The 13,370-nt window shown below is 32.6% G+C and overlaps 1 protein-coding gene across 3 annotated transcripts; it reads left to right on the top strand.

Annotated features, from left to right (window-relative positions):
* Positions 1-4,231: 4,231 nt before the first annotated feature.
* On the top strand, positions 4,232-13,078 carry LOC126665004 (protein BREAST CANCER SUSCEPTIBILITY 2 homolog B). 3 transcript variants are annotated; one of them, XM_050357654.2, is made up of 20 exons: positions 4,232-4,518; positions 4,608-4,769; positions 5,603-6,664; positions 6,766-6,890; positions 6,968-7,122; positions 7,866-7,988; positions 8,078-8,269; positions 8,379-8,460; positions 8,568-8,624; positions 8,717-8,792; positions 9,216-9,324; positions 9,419-9,490; positions 9,943-10,141; positions 10,220-10,396; positions 10,602-10,744; positions 10,820-10,882; positions 10,991-11,201; positions 11,839-12,006; positions 12,096-12,163; positions 12,391-13,078. In XM_050357654.2, exons 1-19 carry the CDS (start codon positions 4,371-4,373, stop codon positions 12,150-12,152), a joined length of 3,381 nt encoding a protein of 1,126 aa, XP_050213611.1. In that variant the 5' UTR covers positions 4,232-4,370; the 3' UTR covers positions 12,153-12,163; positions 12,391-13,078. The 3 variants fall into 3 exon arrangements, with proteins under 3 accessions (XP_050213611.1, XP_050213612.1, XP_050213613.1); XM_050357655.2 differs by having other exon boundaries at positions 12,402-13,078; XM_050357656.2 differs by having other exon boundaries at positions 4,234-4,518; positions 5,615-6,664.
* Positions 13,079-13,370: the final 292 nt, after the last annotated feature.

Below are 13,370 nucleotides of genomic sequence, written 5' to 3' on the forward strand. Positions count from 1 at the left end.
TTAACAATATATTAGCTTTCAAAAAGAATATTTTACTTGTTTAAATTAAAATTATTATATTAAGTTATTTATTTATCACTCATCTGTCACAAAAACTAATTTATCCCTTGAATATTAGGCTAAAAGGGACAGTAAATGAGAATTAAAATGAAACAGTAAAAGAACTTATCTTGCATGTGTGGCCAACATACTGAATCACTTTTCCTTTCGTTATTTTTGAACAGATGTCCTCTTTGTTAGTATCTGGTACCATCAAATGTGATTTTTATGTTTTCTCTGGACTCCTTTTCCGTTCTATTGTCCACGTCCAGAATGCAGTAGAAAAGAGGCCGCCGATGATCGTCTCTTAATGACAGAGAAAATGTTCTCCAAATTCACTGACAACCCAATATAATCGATGTTCATGATTGTATTTATCTCTTATACTGTATTTTAGAGATATAAAAGTTGAACCCGTATAAAAATAAGAGAGTTTTTCAAAAATACCCATACTGTCTATAAATATTTTGAAAAATACGGTTTGACCAGTTTGAGTTGATTTTTACGGTTTGAATTTTAAAAGTTGCGAAATTACACTTTTTGAGTTGAAAAATACGGTATTTATTTTAAAAAACTAGTAAGTTTACTATCGGGTTACTAACAGTTTACTAACGGTTTACAAACAAAATATTTACTAACAGTTTACTAACATTCTACTAACGGTTTTTATTTATAAAAATACGGTAAATCTCCTATCGGTTTACTAACAAAAACTTTACTATCAATTTACTAAATGTTTACTAACAGTTTACTTACTATCAGTTTACTAAAAAATAAGTTAATTTACCATACGTTTACTAACAGTTTATTAGTTTTACTAAAATTTATAGCTAATTTATTAAATATAAAGCATAGTTATATTTAATAACCGCTTACTTACAGTTTACTATCATTTTACTGAATAATAAATCAGACTCCTGAAATATAAAATCTCTGATTCTATTTTCTCATTAATGGTTTCGCAAAAATAATTAATAAAACTTTTAGTAAACTACTAATAAACCGTTAGTGAACTATGCCCACTTACATTGCTCACTGACTCCCAAAATTATCAACTACCCATTTTAATCAAAAATCCAGCACTGATTTCATCATTAGCAAACCACCGCAAACCCATCAATTCAAAAAAATCCACAAAATCTGAGAAACCCTCAGCCGCCACAACCATCGATCAACAACCCATCAATCGACCCAATTTAATAACAACAGATTCTAAACAACCATCACCGCACCTCTAGCAGAAGAAGAAATTCCATCATCGCCGCATAAATTTCAAGTTTCGCCTATTAAACCATCGTTGGAACCGTTCGTTTCTTTTTATTTCTTCTTCGAAGAAACAAAGAGGAGGAGCAGCGTTGATGACGATGAATGGAAGATTCGTGGAGCAGTAAAAACAAATGACACCGTAATTTTCAATAGCAGAAACGTAGGAAACAATTTTAAAAAGTATTATTCAACACGGACATTTGAAACAGTAAAAGTGAGATTAATTAGGGCTTCTACAGTGTACCATCTAATTTCCTCTAAAAATAAAAGGTTGAAGAAAGTTGGTTATGTGTAAAAGGCTCTTTTTTTCAGATGTTTTCACTTTTTTTGGATTTTTGCAAGAAAATCCTTGAGATTTAGGATCAAAGACGATAAGCCCAAGTTAAATCGTAAGCCCAACACATTGAATTCTAATATACACCTGAGAGACAATTTTTTGGCCAAAAATACAAAAAAACTCAAATTATTCAGAGAAAATAAATCTGTCTTTTTTCATTCTTTTAGTCACTTAAATCCCAAATATTTTTAAAAGATGCAAAAGAGATTTTTTCGAAAAGAGTACTTAATCCCTTTTAGTTTAGAGAAAATAACAAGAAAAATCATAAATCACAATTGCTTTTCACCAATTGCCATATTAGATAGAGTTATTTCTTTGTTACTACTATTATTTCAATTAATAGCACAAAACTCATTTAATTTTCATTTACTGCCATCTTTTTTAAGCTTATATGTGTCCAAACCTCCACCCTCATTTAACTGATTTTTTTCCTTCATCCCTACTCTCTTTTCCTTCTCATGCACTGCTACTGCCACTAACCGCCTATTTTACTAATGCACTGCTCATTCATTTGCTCTTTACTTTTTTCTCCCTATTTTTTGGGGCCTACTTATTCAATGTGGACTGGTCCCTTTTACACGTTAATTTGAAAATTATTAATATTTTGGATTTCTCCACTTTTTTGGCATCAAAACAATATGACAAAATGTGATTTCTAAGGACAACTATGAGTCCTTTGTAATAATATATATATATATATATATATATATATATATATATATATTAAATCTTGTGTGATATGGTTTAATATATTAATACAAACTTGACGATTAGTTTTGTGACCGGGTGTATAAGAGTTATAAGAGAAGAATGAGAAAATGGTGAAGTATTCTGAAATGATTATTTTGTCTTAATGTTAGGCTTTTGTGTATAAAGTTAATTGTTCATTTTGATGAGCTAAAATTTTCAATTATGAAGTATAATTTAACTATGTAGTTATGATATTGGGTGGTGGTTGTGGTGGAGGTAGCTGGAGGTTGGAGAAGACATGTCAATTAATTTAAAAGCTAATTTTTTTTTAAAATTATGCTTTTCATATATTTTGTTTTTCAATTTATTATTGAATAGAAGCTTTTTAAAACTATTTGTAAAAATATTTATAAAAATACTTTAAAAAAATTAAAAAATATTCAAGATATTAGAAAAATATTTACAAAAATGCTGGAGATATGTTTGATACAACCATGATACATATTTGATATATTTCCGATACATATTTGATACATTTCCGATACATTTTTGAAATATTTCTAATACATCTTTGATACATTTTTGGTATATTTTTGATACATCTTCGATACATTTTGATACATTTCCATACATATTTGATGCATCCGATATATATTTAATACATATTCAATCGTTCGAACTCTTTTTCTTGTTTTTTATAAGTCTTTTTTTAGTCTTATTACATATATTCTTTTAATACATATTTGATAAATATTTGATACATGTTCGATACATGTGTGATACATATTTGATACATTTTTGATACATATCCGATCGTCCACTATTTTTTCTTGTTTTTTAAAACATCTTTTTCTTAGTTTTATTACATATTTTTTATACATATTTGATACATTTTTGATATATAATTTGTACATGATAGATATTTATTTTTTAAATGTACTTAATAGATACATGATATATATATATATATATATATATATATATATATATATATTTAATTATATAATTCACACATGATATATCTCTGATACATTATTGTTATAAATTCGACTGTTCGAATCATTTTTTTTTTGTTTTTTATGTCTTTTTCTAACATTGTTATATATTATTTATACATATTTGATACATCTTCGATATATAATTTATACATGAAAAATATATTATTCATGCATCAACATGTGTTCGGAATGTATCAACAATGAATCCGATAAATAATTTATAAAATTATATTTTTTAAAATTGTATTATTATATATTTTTGTATTTTTACAATTAAATAAATTTAATAAATTAAAATTTTAAATTAAAATTTGCATTAACTTTTTCAAAATTAAATATTAAATAAATAGATATAATAAGATTTGTATTTTATTAAAAAAATCATTTATATAAATATGATAAGAATTTTATTTTATTAGAAAAAAAAAAGAGGACCACGTGGGAAAAGAAAGAGAGAAAAAGAAAAGAGTTGGACCACATGAGAAAGACAAAGGGGACCACATGACAAAAGAAAGAGAGAGAAAAGAGAAGATGGGACCACATGAGAGAGATAAAAGAGGACACGTGGAAAACAAAGAGAGAAGAGCTGATATCATTATTCACATAGATTCTCTCTTATTGATGCACACATGTCCTCTTTTTATTGGGATGACATGAATGTAAACTTTTAGTATTTTGTGGTATGAATGTAAAATAAGTGAGCTAAATGGCAATTAGTATAATTTGAGCCTATTTTTTGGCAATTTTGTTATTTTCTCTTTAGTTTATCTTTTTAAACTCAGCCTCTCACATATTTAGTTATTTTGTGATTTTCTTCAAGCGGAGGATTTACACTATTTAAAAACATTGTGGCTTAAATTAAATAGAAAAAGTTAAAAAAGTTTATATTCTCTTTTTAATTAACTTGAAGGGTTGTTTTGTACTTTATGTACATAATTTTTTTAATTCAACTTTCCCGCTCTTTTGAAGCACACAATTAACAATTGAAAACAAGAAAAACAAAACCTGTAAAACCCTAACGTCCGGTCAATCGTCGGGAAATGTCGACGTGGCATATATGCAAAGACGTCGGAGGTAATTTCCGGTGGGAATCATCAGGCAAAATCCTCCAAAACAAGCCCCAAAATGAACAACCACATAAGCCTACTCTTCCACCTCTCCCTTCCATGGCTGATCTCCTATATCAAGGTCTCTCTTATCGAATCAAAGCTATACTTATATGTTTCTTGTTATCACTTTAGTACAATGTAATTTATTTTGTCTTTGTTTTTATGTAGGATGTTCGAAGCTTGTGGATAATAGAGACGAAGATGAAGGAATATTCCGTACAGGATTAGGGAGATCCGTTGCGATTAAACAATCTTCAATTGATAAAGCATTTGCTGTTCTTGGCTCTTACGATGAAGATTGCGATTATAATTTTGATGCAATTAGCTCAGGTGCTCGACTCTCCGTGTAATTATTCATTTTGCCTATTCTAATTGGTCATTTCGTGAGTTTAACCCTAGCAAGTTGAAGCCTGTTTGTTGTTATTATTAGCTTATCTGCATTTCAGTGTGTTAATTTGTAATATTAGCTTGAATTGTTATTATTAGATTTTCTGCATTTTAGTGTGCTAAGTTATTTTTTTGATGAATAAAGATTACACTAAAAAAGCCTCAAGAAGTGGCAAATTTCCACTACTTGAAGACGTTACACACAATTAAGGACTGTTTGATGTAGTGTGTTAAGATATTACAAGATGTGTTTGAATTGTTTGACGCATTTGCTTGATTCCTGATTTATATGGCTACATTACAATGATAAGGTTCTAGATAATTATTTATGTCTCGTATGTTAGGAATTGAAATATCCAGATTTATATGGCTACATCACAACTCATATACGCATTTGCTTGATTCCTGATTTATATGGCTACATCACAACTCATATACGCATTTGCTTGATCCTAATTTCCAACTCATAGTACTGTAAAACTATGATTTGTGTATATGAGTTGGAAATTAGGATCTTTTGGTACAGCACTATTTCATTCTGCTTTCAAGACCAACCTATCATTGTCCGTCATGTGTTTCTTAAACAATATTACTACTTGAGATAATTTGTGCTAGACACAGCAGGAAAATAAGGTTGGATTTTTCTCTTTTAGAGATTGGATGGTGTGATAAGGTTTAAAGTGTAGTTATCGTGTTCATGTCTTCCATTAGTTTACTACATTAGTGTAGTAAAGCTAAAAAATTAATTATTCCTACATTGGCTTACATAGCTTCAGTACGCTTGACAGGTAAAACTCAAGCTAGGGAAAATGAACATGGATTCACCAACTCTCTTTTCCGTACTGCATCTGGGAAGCCAGTTGATGTATCTTCTGCTGGTCTGGTTAGAGCCAAGACACTGTTGGGTCTTGAGATTAGTAATGATGGAAATAAGGGTTTTCAGCTTCCTAGGAAATCATCAATTTCTGAGCAAAATCAGTTGCAAAATTTACCTAAATCAAGTATGGAAAAGAGTGTGAAAAATCATGCAATGCATGATGCTCTACCAGTTCTAAGGCCATCTTCACTTTCTAGGACTAGTTTAAATGGACATAGGCTATCAACAGCAGGCAATTCAAACATGATGGATTCAGAAGTATGTAATTCTACACCCAAACCACCTTCAATCAAATTCCACACTGCAGGTGGAAGATCCTTATCAGTTTCCAGTGATGCATTAGAACGTGCAAAGAGGATTCTTGGCGACCCAGATATTGGAACTTTCTTAAATGAGGATTTAGTTGATCCAACCCTTTCAGGTTTGAAAGAGAATAGAATCGGTGATGCTTTATCCACCAAGAAAGCACACTTTCACTCTGCATTTACTTATCCAGGAGCTGCAAAGAGCAAGCATATCTCAAAAAGTTTCATATCCCCTCTTAAATCATCTTTACACCAAGATGAGGCTGTTCAGTCTTTTTCAAATGCAGAAAAAAATGTTCTGGCAGTTAGTTTGCTTAAGAAATTTGATGCAGCTGACGACAATAAGTCTCACGGGTCAAATGGTACTACATCTTCTATGCAAAAGCTCTTACCTAATAGCCCTTCTGAACGTAATGCATTAGTGGATAATTCCTTGGCATATGGTAATGGTTCAATGGTTAATTCACTTTCTCGATCATCTAATGGTCCGTTGGTTGACATCTCAAACACAGTTGGTAACAATTACATAAATCATAATCACAGCAATGGTGAAAGAAAGAGACTTGGAAGGAGAACCTCTACTCCTCCATTCAAGAGGCCCCGCAGTTCCAAATTTACGACCCCCTACAACAGGAATGTCGCTTATGCTCCTAGTGGTAACTTTGCAAAAGTTGCTGAATTGAATTTCTTTCCCTTTTCCACGTTTTTGCAGTTGGCTCAAAACAATGTATGCTTCTCATATGAGGTCTTTTGCCAGGTTTATCTTCTTCATCATCCGAAAGTTCTTGCCGTAGACATACAGTTTCCACTAGATATCCTTTTCAATGTCCAAGGATGTATATCAAGGAATTTTTTAAAGAGCTTCATTTAGACAAAAGCATGGTATACAGACTTGAATACTGTTATTTGACTTCCGCATGTTGATCTTGTTCTTACCACTGAAAAACTCTTATGTGTAGTTAGAGCACATCACAGACCAAGTAAGATGTATCAAACCAGTCACAGCAGAGAATTATACTTTCTGTGATGAATCTGGCGCGAGCTGCATTGGATCCGAAGCTTTTCAGCAAATGCTGGTTCTGTCTGGAGCTTCAGTACAATTTGCTTCTAAAGAGTAATATTTCCTTCATAACTTCATTGTTTTTTTTTCTTCTTCTACTTACCTTTGAGTATTTCATTTCATATAGCTTCTCCTTGTACTTTGTTAATTTGCGTGATTTTTTTATTATTTTGAAATATATGAACTTTCATTAAATCATATCAGAACCAGTTAGTGACATTAGGAATTCATTTATGACGACTTGACATAGAATAGGATGTTTGAGCAAACAAATACGCAACATTATTTGCAGATTGCCTAACACATTCAAAAGTTAAATTGCATAATTGCTTAGCTAAAATATCAAATGTCTTCATTTTTGTTGCTAAAATTTCTCTATCTGGCCTTTAATATTGACATTTATACTTAAAAAGAGAAGCTAATTATGAATGAAAAAAGAAAATAGCGATATAAAAAAATAATAAACTGAGATTTAATTGATCTTTTATTAGAGACTCAAACTGAGCTTGGTTACCATCAAGAGTAAAGAAAATCAAAGAAAGTAATAATTATCTAGCTTAGACCTGCCTGTAATTTTTATTACTATTCATAAAAGACCTACTGATGTGATTCTCATATTAGTGCTAAGTCTGAAAAGATTGATTCCTTGTTGCAGTCTGAAATTTTAAATCTTATGGTTTATGTGTCTTTTTAATAAGCAAGTTATGTGTGTGTTATTAATCATTCAATCGATGCGTTCTTTTATGTATATAGTAACATTTTAGTAACCCATTATGTTTTCTCATATGTGTTTCAAGATGGGTAATTAACCATTACAAGTGGATAGTTTGGAAACTTGCATGCTATGAGAGATTCTGTCAATTGAAATTTGCCAAAAGATTTTTGACGGTCTCCAATGTGCTCGAGGAACTGAAGTATAGGTATATCCAAAATTTACTAAACTATATGTTTACTATGGATTTACTAGAAAAGTAGAAATGATGACAACCATGTATGATTTATCCCACAGATATGAAAGAGAAGTGAATCATGGCCATCGTTCTGCAATTAAGAGAATTCTAGAAGGAGATTCTCCACCTTCTTCAATGTTAGTTCTATGCATTTCAGCTATTGACATCAGTTGTAAAACAAATATAGAGACTCGAGCATTAAATGGGAGTGATTGTAGTAATGGTGGAAGAGTGGAACTTACTGATGGGTGGTAAGAAAATGTCAAAGTCACTGTTCACTGTTTACCTCACATCAGTAAATCACAGAGTAGGTGCTGTTTTAGATGTATCACATCTTTGGCTAACATCTTTGGCTAACAGGTATTCTGTAGGTGCTGTTTTAGATGTACCATTGTCAAAGCAACTTGCTGCTGGAAAATTGTTTGTGGGACAGAAGCTTCGAGTGAGATGTTTGCTTAATTGCTCTTGTGCATTTTCATTTCGGTTATTTGTTTAAAACCTTTTGGACAAAATTCCTTTTGCTTACTATTTGACTGTTTCAATTTGAAGATATGGGGAGCAGCATTATGTGGCTGGGGTGGCCCTGTTTCACCCCTTGAACTTCTTGTAAGCTTTAGATGTTTGAATGGAGTTTAAATCATAGCAATTTTCTTTTCTTTTACAACTGAAGTTTCTTAGACTTTGGAATAAATTTCCAGGCATCAAGGACTGCGAGTTTATTGTTGCATGTAAATGGAACCTATAGATCTCATTGGGCCGACCGACTAGGATTCTGTAAGCATTTCTTGATTTTAATTAGGGTTATTATCATAAAATATCCTCACCTTTCACGGTTTTTTTTTATTCAAGCACAATCTACCAAAGTCTCACCTTGCATCCCAACTTTTCCAAACTTTTCATATAATAGCCCAGTGCCATTTTATGCGTTATTTTCCATGATGTCGCTTTTGCCGTTCTGAATGACCAAAACGACGTCAAATAAGGCATTTAGGCTACAAATGCCACAATATGAAAGGTTGGGCTTTTTATGCTAAAAAATAAAAGGTTGAGATGTGTGGTGCCACAAGCAAAAGGTTAGGATAATTTATAACAATAACCCTTTTAATTATGCATTCTCATGATATTGAGCAACCTATCATATTTGTATTAATCTGTTTCCTTGATCCGTAGGCTTCTTTTTTGATTTATTTTCCGCAGGTAAGAATGTTATTCCTTTGGCATTTAGGTGCATCAAGAGCAATGGGGGTCTTATTCCTCAAACACTGGTTGGAGTGACACGAATATACCCTGTTCTGTACAAGGAGAAGTAATCTGAAGCTAATAATATTTAACCATTCAATAGAAGTGCATGCTATGACCCGTATGGCTTTTAATTTTTAATTTTTATTTCATTTTTCTAGATTAAGTAATGGTGGATCTATTGTGAGATCAGAAAGAATGGAGTCGAAGGCAATGCACATGTTCAATCAGAGGTGATCTATGTTTTGGTGGGCTAGCAATTGTAATTTGGCTTTCATTTTAATTTTCTCTCTCCCTCTTCTTGAGGGAAAGTCATCATAATTACTTGAGAAAACCACTTTCTCCTGTGTTTTTACATATACATGGAAGGTTTTTTTTTATTCTTAAATTATTTACTATTTTACTTCTTATGACATTCAATGTGCATTCAATTTTTTTAGTTTCAGCAGCTATAAATCTATTGATTAGGAAGTATCCTGAATTTTTTTTCCAAGTGTTTCCTGTTTAACATCATTCCATGCTAAATTCACAATTAAAAACTCGTACATTCATCATAGTTCATGATGGAGTAACAAGAAGAGTGCAAAGTAAGCTCCTCTTGCATGGATTATAGAGTTAGTGGTGCATTTATACGATTGACTTTCTCAAACGAAAATCCTCCGTGCACAATCATTTTTGGCTGCAGGAAATCTGCTTTGATAGAAGGCATTATCTCTGAATTCCAAAGAGAGATGAAAGGATCTCATGTCTACAATGATAGCGATAGCGAAGAAGGTGCTAAAATTATGAAGGTTCTTGAGGCTGCATCAGAACCAGAAGTTTTAATGGCAGGGATGAGTCTAGAGCAGCTAACATCATTTGCCTCCTACCAAGCAAAACTAGAGGTGGTTGCAGATACCTTTCCTAAAGCATGAGTTTTTATGCAGGAATTAAATGATTAACCATAGCAGATCTGATCTTAGGCAAATAAGCAGTTGGACATGGAGAAAGCAATTGAGAAAGCTTTGACAGACGCTGGCTTGAGTGAAAGAGAAGTAACTCCATTTATGAGGGTTAGAGTAGTTGGATTAAGTACGTATCCAAAAAAAGGTGGTGTTAAAGAAGGTTTGCTAACAATTTGGAATCCAACTGAAAAGCAGGTATATAGTTCCATCCTTATTTCTTTGTATATCTTCACATCCGTAGTGATTTTTTGTGTATTATGTCTATCTTGCTAAAAGCTGTTATGCCTTTTCCTGGCACTTTCATAGCATTTCTCATGTCTTTCCAGCTTATTGAGTACTTCAAATTGTTATTCAATTTTTTTAGCCCAGCACATTATTGATTTTACTTTCTCTGTGACAGCAAAGTGAGCTGGTTGAGGGTCAGTCATATGCTGTTGCAGGACTTTTACCAGTGAACTCAGATTCCTACATGCTTTACTTACAAGCAAGAGGATCTACAACCAAATGGCAGCCCTTATCTACCCTAGCAACCCAAAGTTTTCAGTAAGTCTTTGTGCGGTTTCATGAAATATCAATATTGCAGCATTTGCTACTCTGCTAACTGTTCTCCTTGTCTAGGCCCTTTTTCAGTCCTCGAGTATCCGTATCATTGTCCAATTTGGGCGAAGTTCCCCTTTCCAAGTAAATCACACAACCTCTTTCTATCCGCATCTCTGCATTTTTTTTTAACATAAGCTTGAAGCCTCTGGACTTGCTTTGTATCTCATTTTCTTCTATTTGGTTATGCAGTGAATTTGATACTGCTGCATATGTTGTCCATGTGGGAGAGGTTTATGCATCTGCTCATTCAAAGAAACAATGGGTGTTTGTTACTGACAGCTCCATTTCTACCTCTAAGTCTGAAGAAATATCAAATTCCTTGCTTGCCATCAGCTTTTGCTCGCCATATGTAAACGATGATTCATTTACACCAATCAACTGTAATCTTGTAGGAACCACTGTGAGTACATTTTTTTTTAGTCGAACTACAAATCGTCTAAATTATGAAAAAGTGACAGTTGTAGGGGACTGGTTTTCCTTGAAGATTCACAAATGGGACATATAAATGGCCTAACAATAATGTCTAACAGATGTATAAATTGGCTATGTTCTGTTTTTATCACTTCAAGGATTTAATACCACATATATCTCAAGGCAAAGGGATATTCAGCTGCACCATTCCTTTTGTTTCTCTTGAATTAACTTTACTAAGTCATGTATGATGTTAAACAACGAACTGTCTTAGTGGTGGCTTGCTAAATTACACCTAATTTAGATAATCTGCTATCTATAATTTGAAATTTAGAATTGAAGCTATCAATTCTAGACCATCTACTTGCAATTTGTCCTTCATATATCATAAATCATATTTGCTTACCTCTTCAGAAGAAATCTTATCTGAGAGAGGTCACTATTCTCTATTGCTTTTTCTTGATGTGTGTTTAAAAGATCAATGTTCTCATCACTGGTTGCTGTAGTTTGATTTTGAATGACTTTATACACCTCAATGCCATCCACATTTTTTTCAGTTAGAATGAGGCATATTCCTTTTTCTAATTTTATTTACTTGTGCCTCAACCAATGTACGGTCTTTGCAGGTTGGCTTCATTAATCTCATTAAGAAAGCGAAGGACCAGATGAATCATGTATGGACGGCAGAAGCAACAGAAAACTCAACTTACTTATTAAGTTTTGATTCTCTAAAATGTTCTCACCTGAAAAGTGCTGCTACTGCTGTTCAAACCTGGGCAAAGACCTCTAGCATGGTTCATATTTTCAAATTTTTGATAATTTCTAATTATCATGAACTGATTTGTGCTATTTATTAGTTATGTTCTACTTTAACTTTCTGCAGATTGTTGATAAACTTAAGGCAAAAATTCTATTTATTGTTGGAAATCGTAAAGGCTAACTGACCTGCAAGTAAGTCTTTTGTTCGAGACGTTTTTCTATCTACTGTTGGCTGTACCTGCTTTACAGGTTATTAAAACACTTGCGCCAGTAATTACTATATGATTGTGTTGTGATATTGCAATAACAAATTGATGAATTCAGATTTATACTATTGTGAAAATATTACCTTACTTTTCCGAGTACTATTCTTATTTTTGGACTGAAATATACTGATAATTCCTGTCTAATGTTCTTAGCCCAAACATAGCATGCGGAGAGTTCATCTTGGCCGTAGATATTGACGAGCACGTGAAACGAAGGCGTGGAGTGTTAATAGTAGCAGCTGCCACAATCTCTTCCAATCAAATGCTTGATCAACATAATTATCAGTACTAAAACTGTTTGCAGCAGCATCACCTTGTAATTCTTGTAGTCCCTACGATTGCGACGTTCTTATTTCAGGTATACGCTTCACATCTGAGGTTTCAGAAGCTGAGGTTTTGGGACATGTACATAATGCAAGGTGTTCCTGGAGGCACCTTTATCAATTTGGATTTTCGAACCATATATGACCAACTTCATCGCGAACCATGCAACTGCCGCAATAGAGTGATGGTTTTGACACATTTTGAGCAAAATGGTTCGGCAGGCCTTTCCTATGCACTATTTGTGAGGAAGACTGAGAGAATGTAATCAATTTAGGAGTTGGTGAATTGTGCAACTGATGAACCACAAATCTTCAAAATATAGAAACTGCGCCATCAAAGTATGTAAATATTATATTCACATAAAGTTAGTTTCAGGTTTTTGAATGTTGTATAGTGTTGTTTTTTTGCTAAATCTAAAAGATCCATTTTTTTTTGTAATATATGAGAATGAAGTTAAATGTCAGAACTTTAAGGATAAAGTGTTTGATTCTGAAAGTAAAGAATCAAGGTGTACAAATGTTTTTTCATTGCTCCTTTTAGAAGTTATTTTCACGAAACATCTGTTGTGACAATCAGGTTCTTAGGCATAAAATTATGCTACAGATCAGTGTGTGCAGTGAGTTTTAGTAGGGGCATAAAAGTGTTACTTCTTTATAGCAGCTGTTGGTTTTGCATGTTCAGTACTTGAGCATTCTCCATGCCAAGTGTTGCTTGTTTGGTGATATTCCTGTTACTGTGAAACAAAGGCACACTTATTGATAAAGAAAGACTTGCAGGATTTGATCAGATTAAAGGTGTGCAAAACTCGA

This window comes from Mercurialis annua, linkage group LG1-X, assembly GCF_937616625.2.
Source record: "Mercurialis annua linkage group LG1-X, ddMerAnnu1.2, whole genome shotgun sequence".
Classification (NCBI taxonomy): domain Eukaryota; kingdom Viridiplantae; phylum Streptophyta; class Magnoliopsida; order Malpighiales; family Euphorbiaceae; genus Mercurialis; species Mercurialis annua.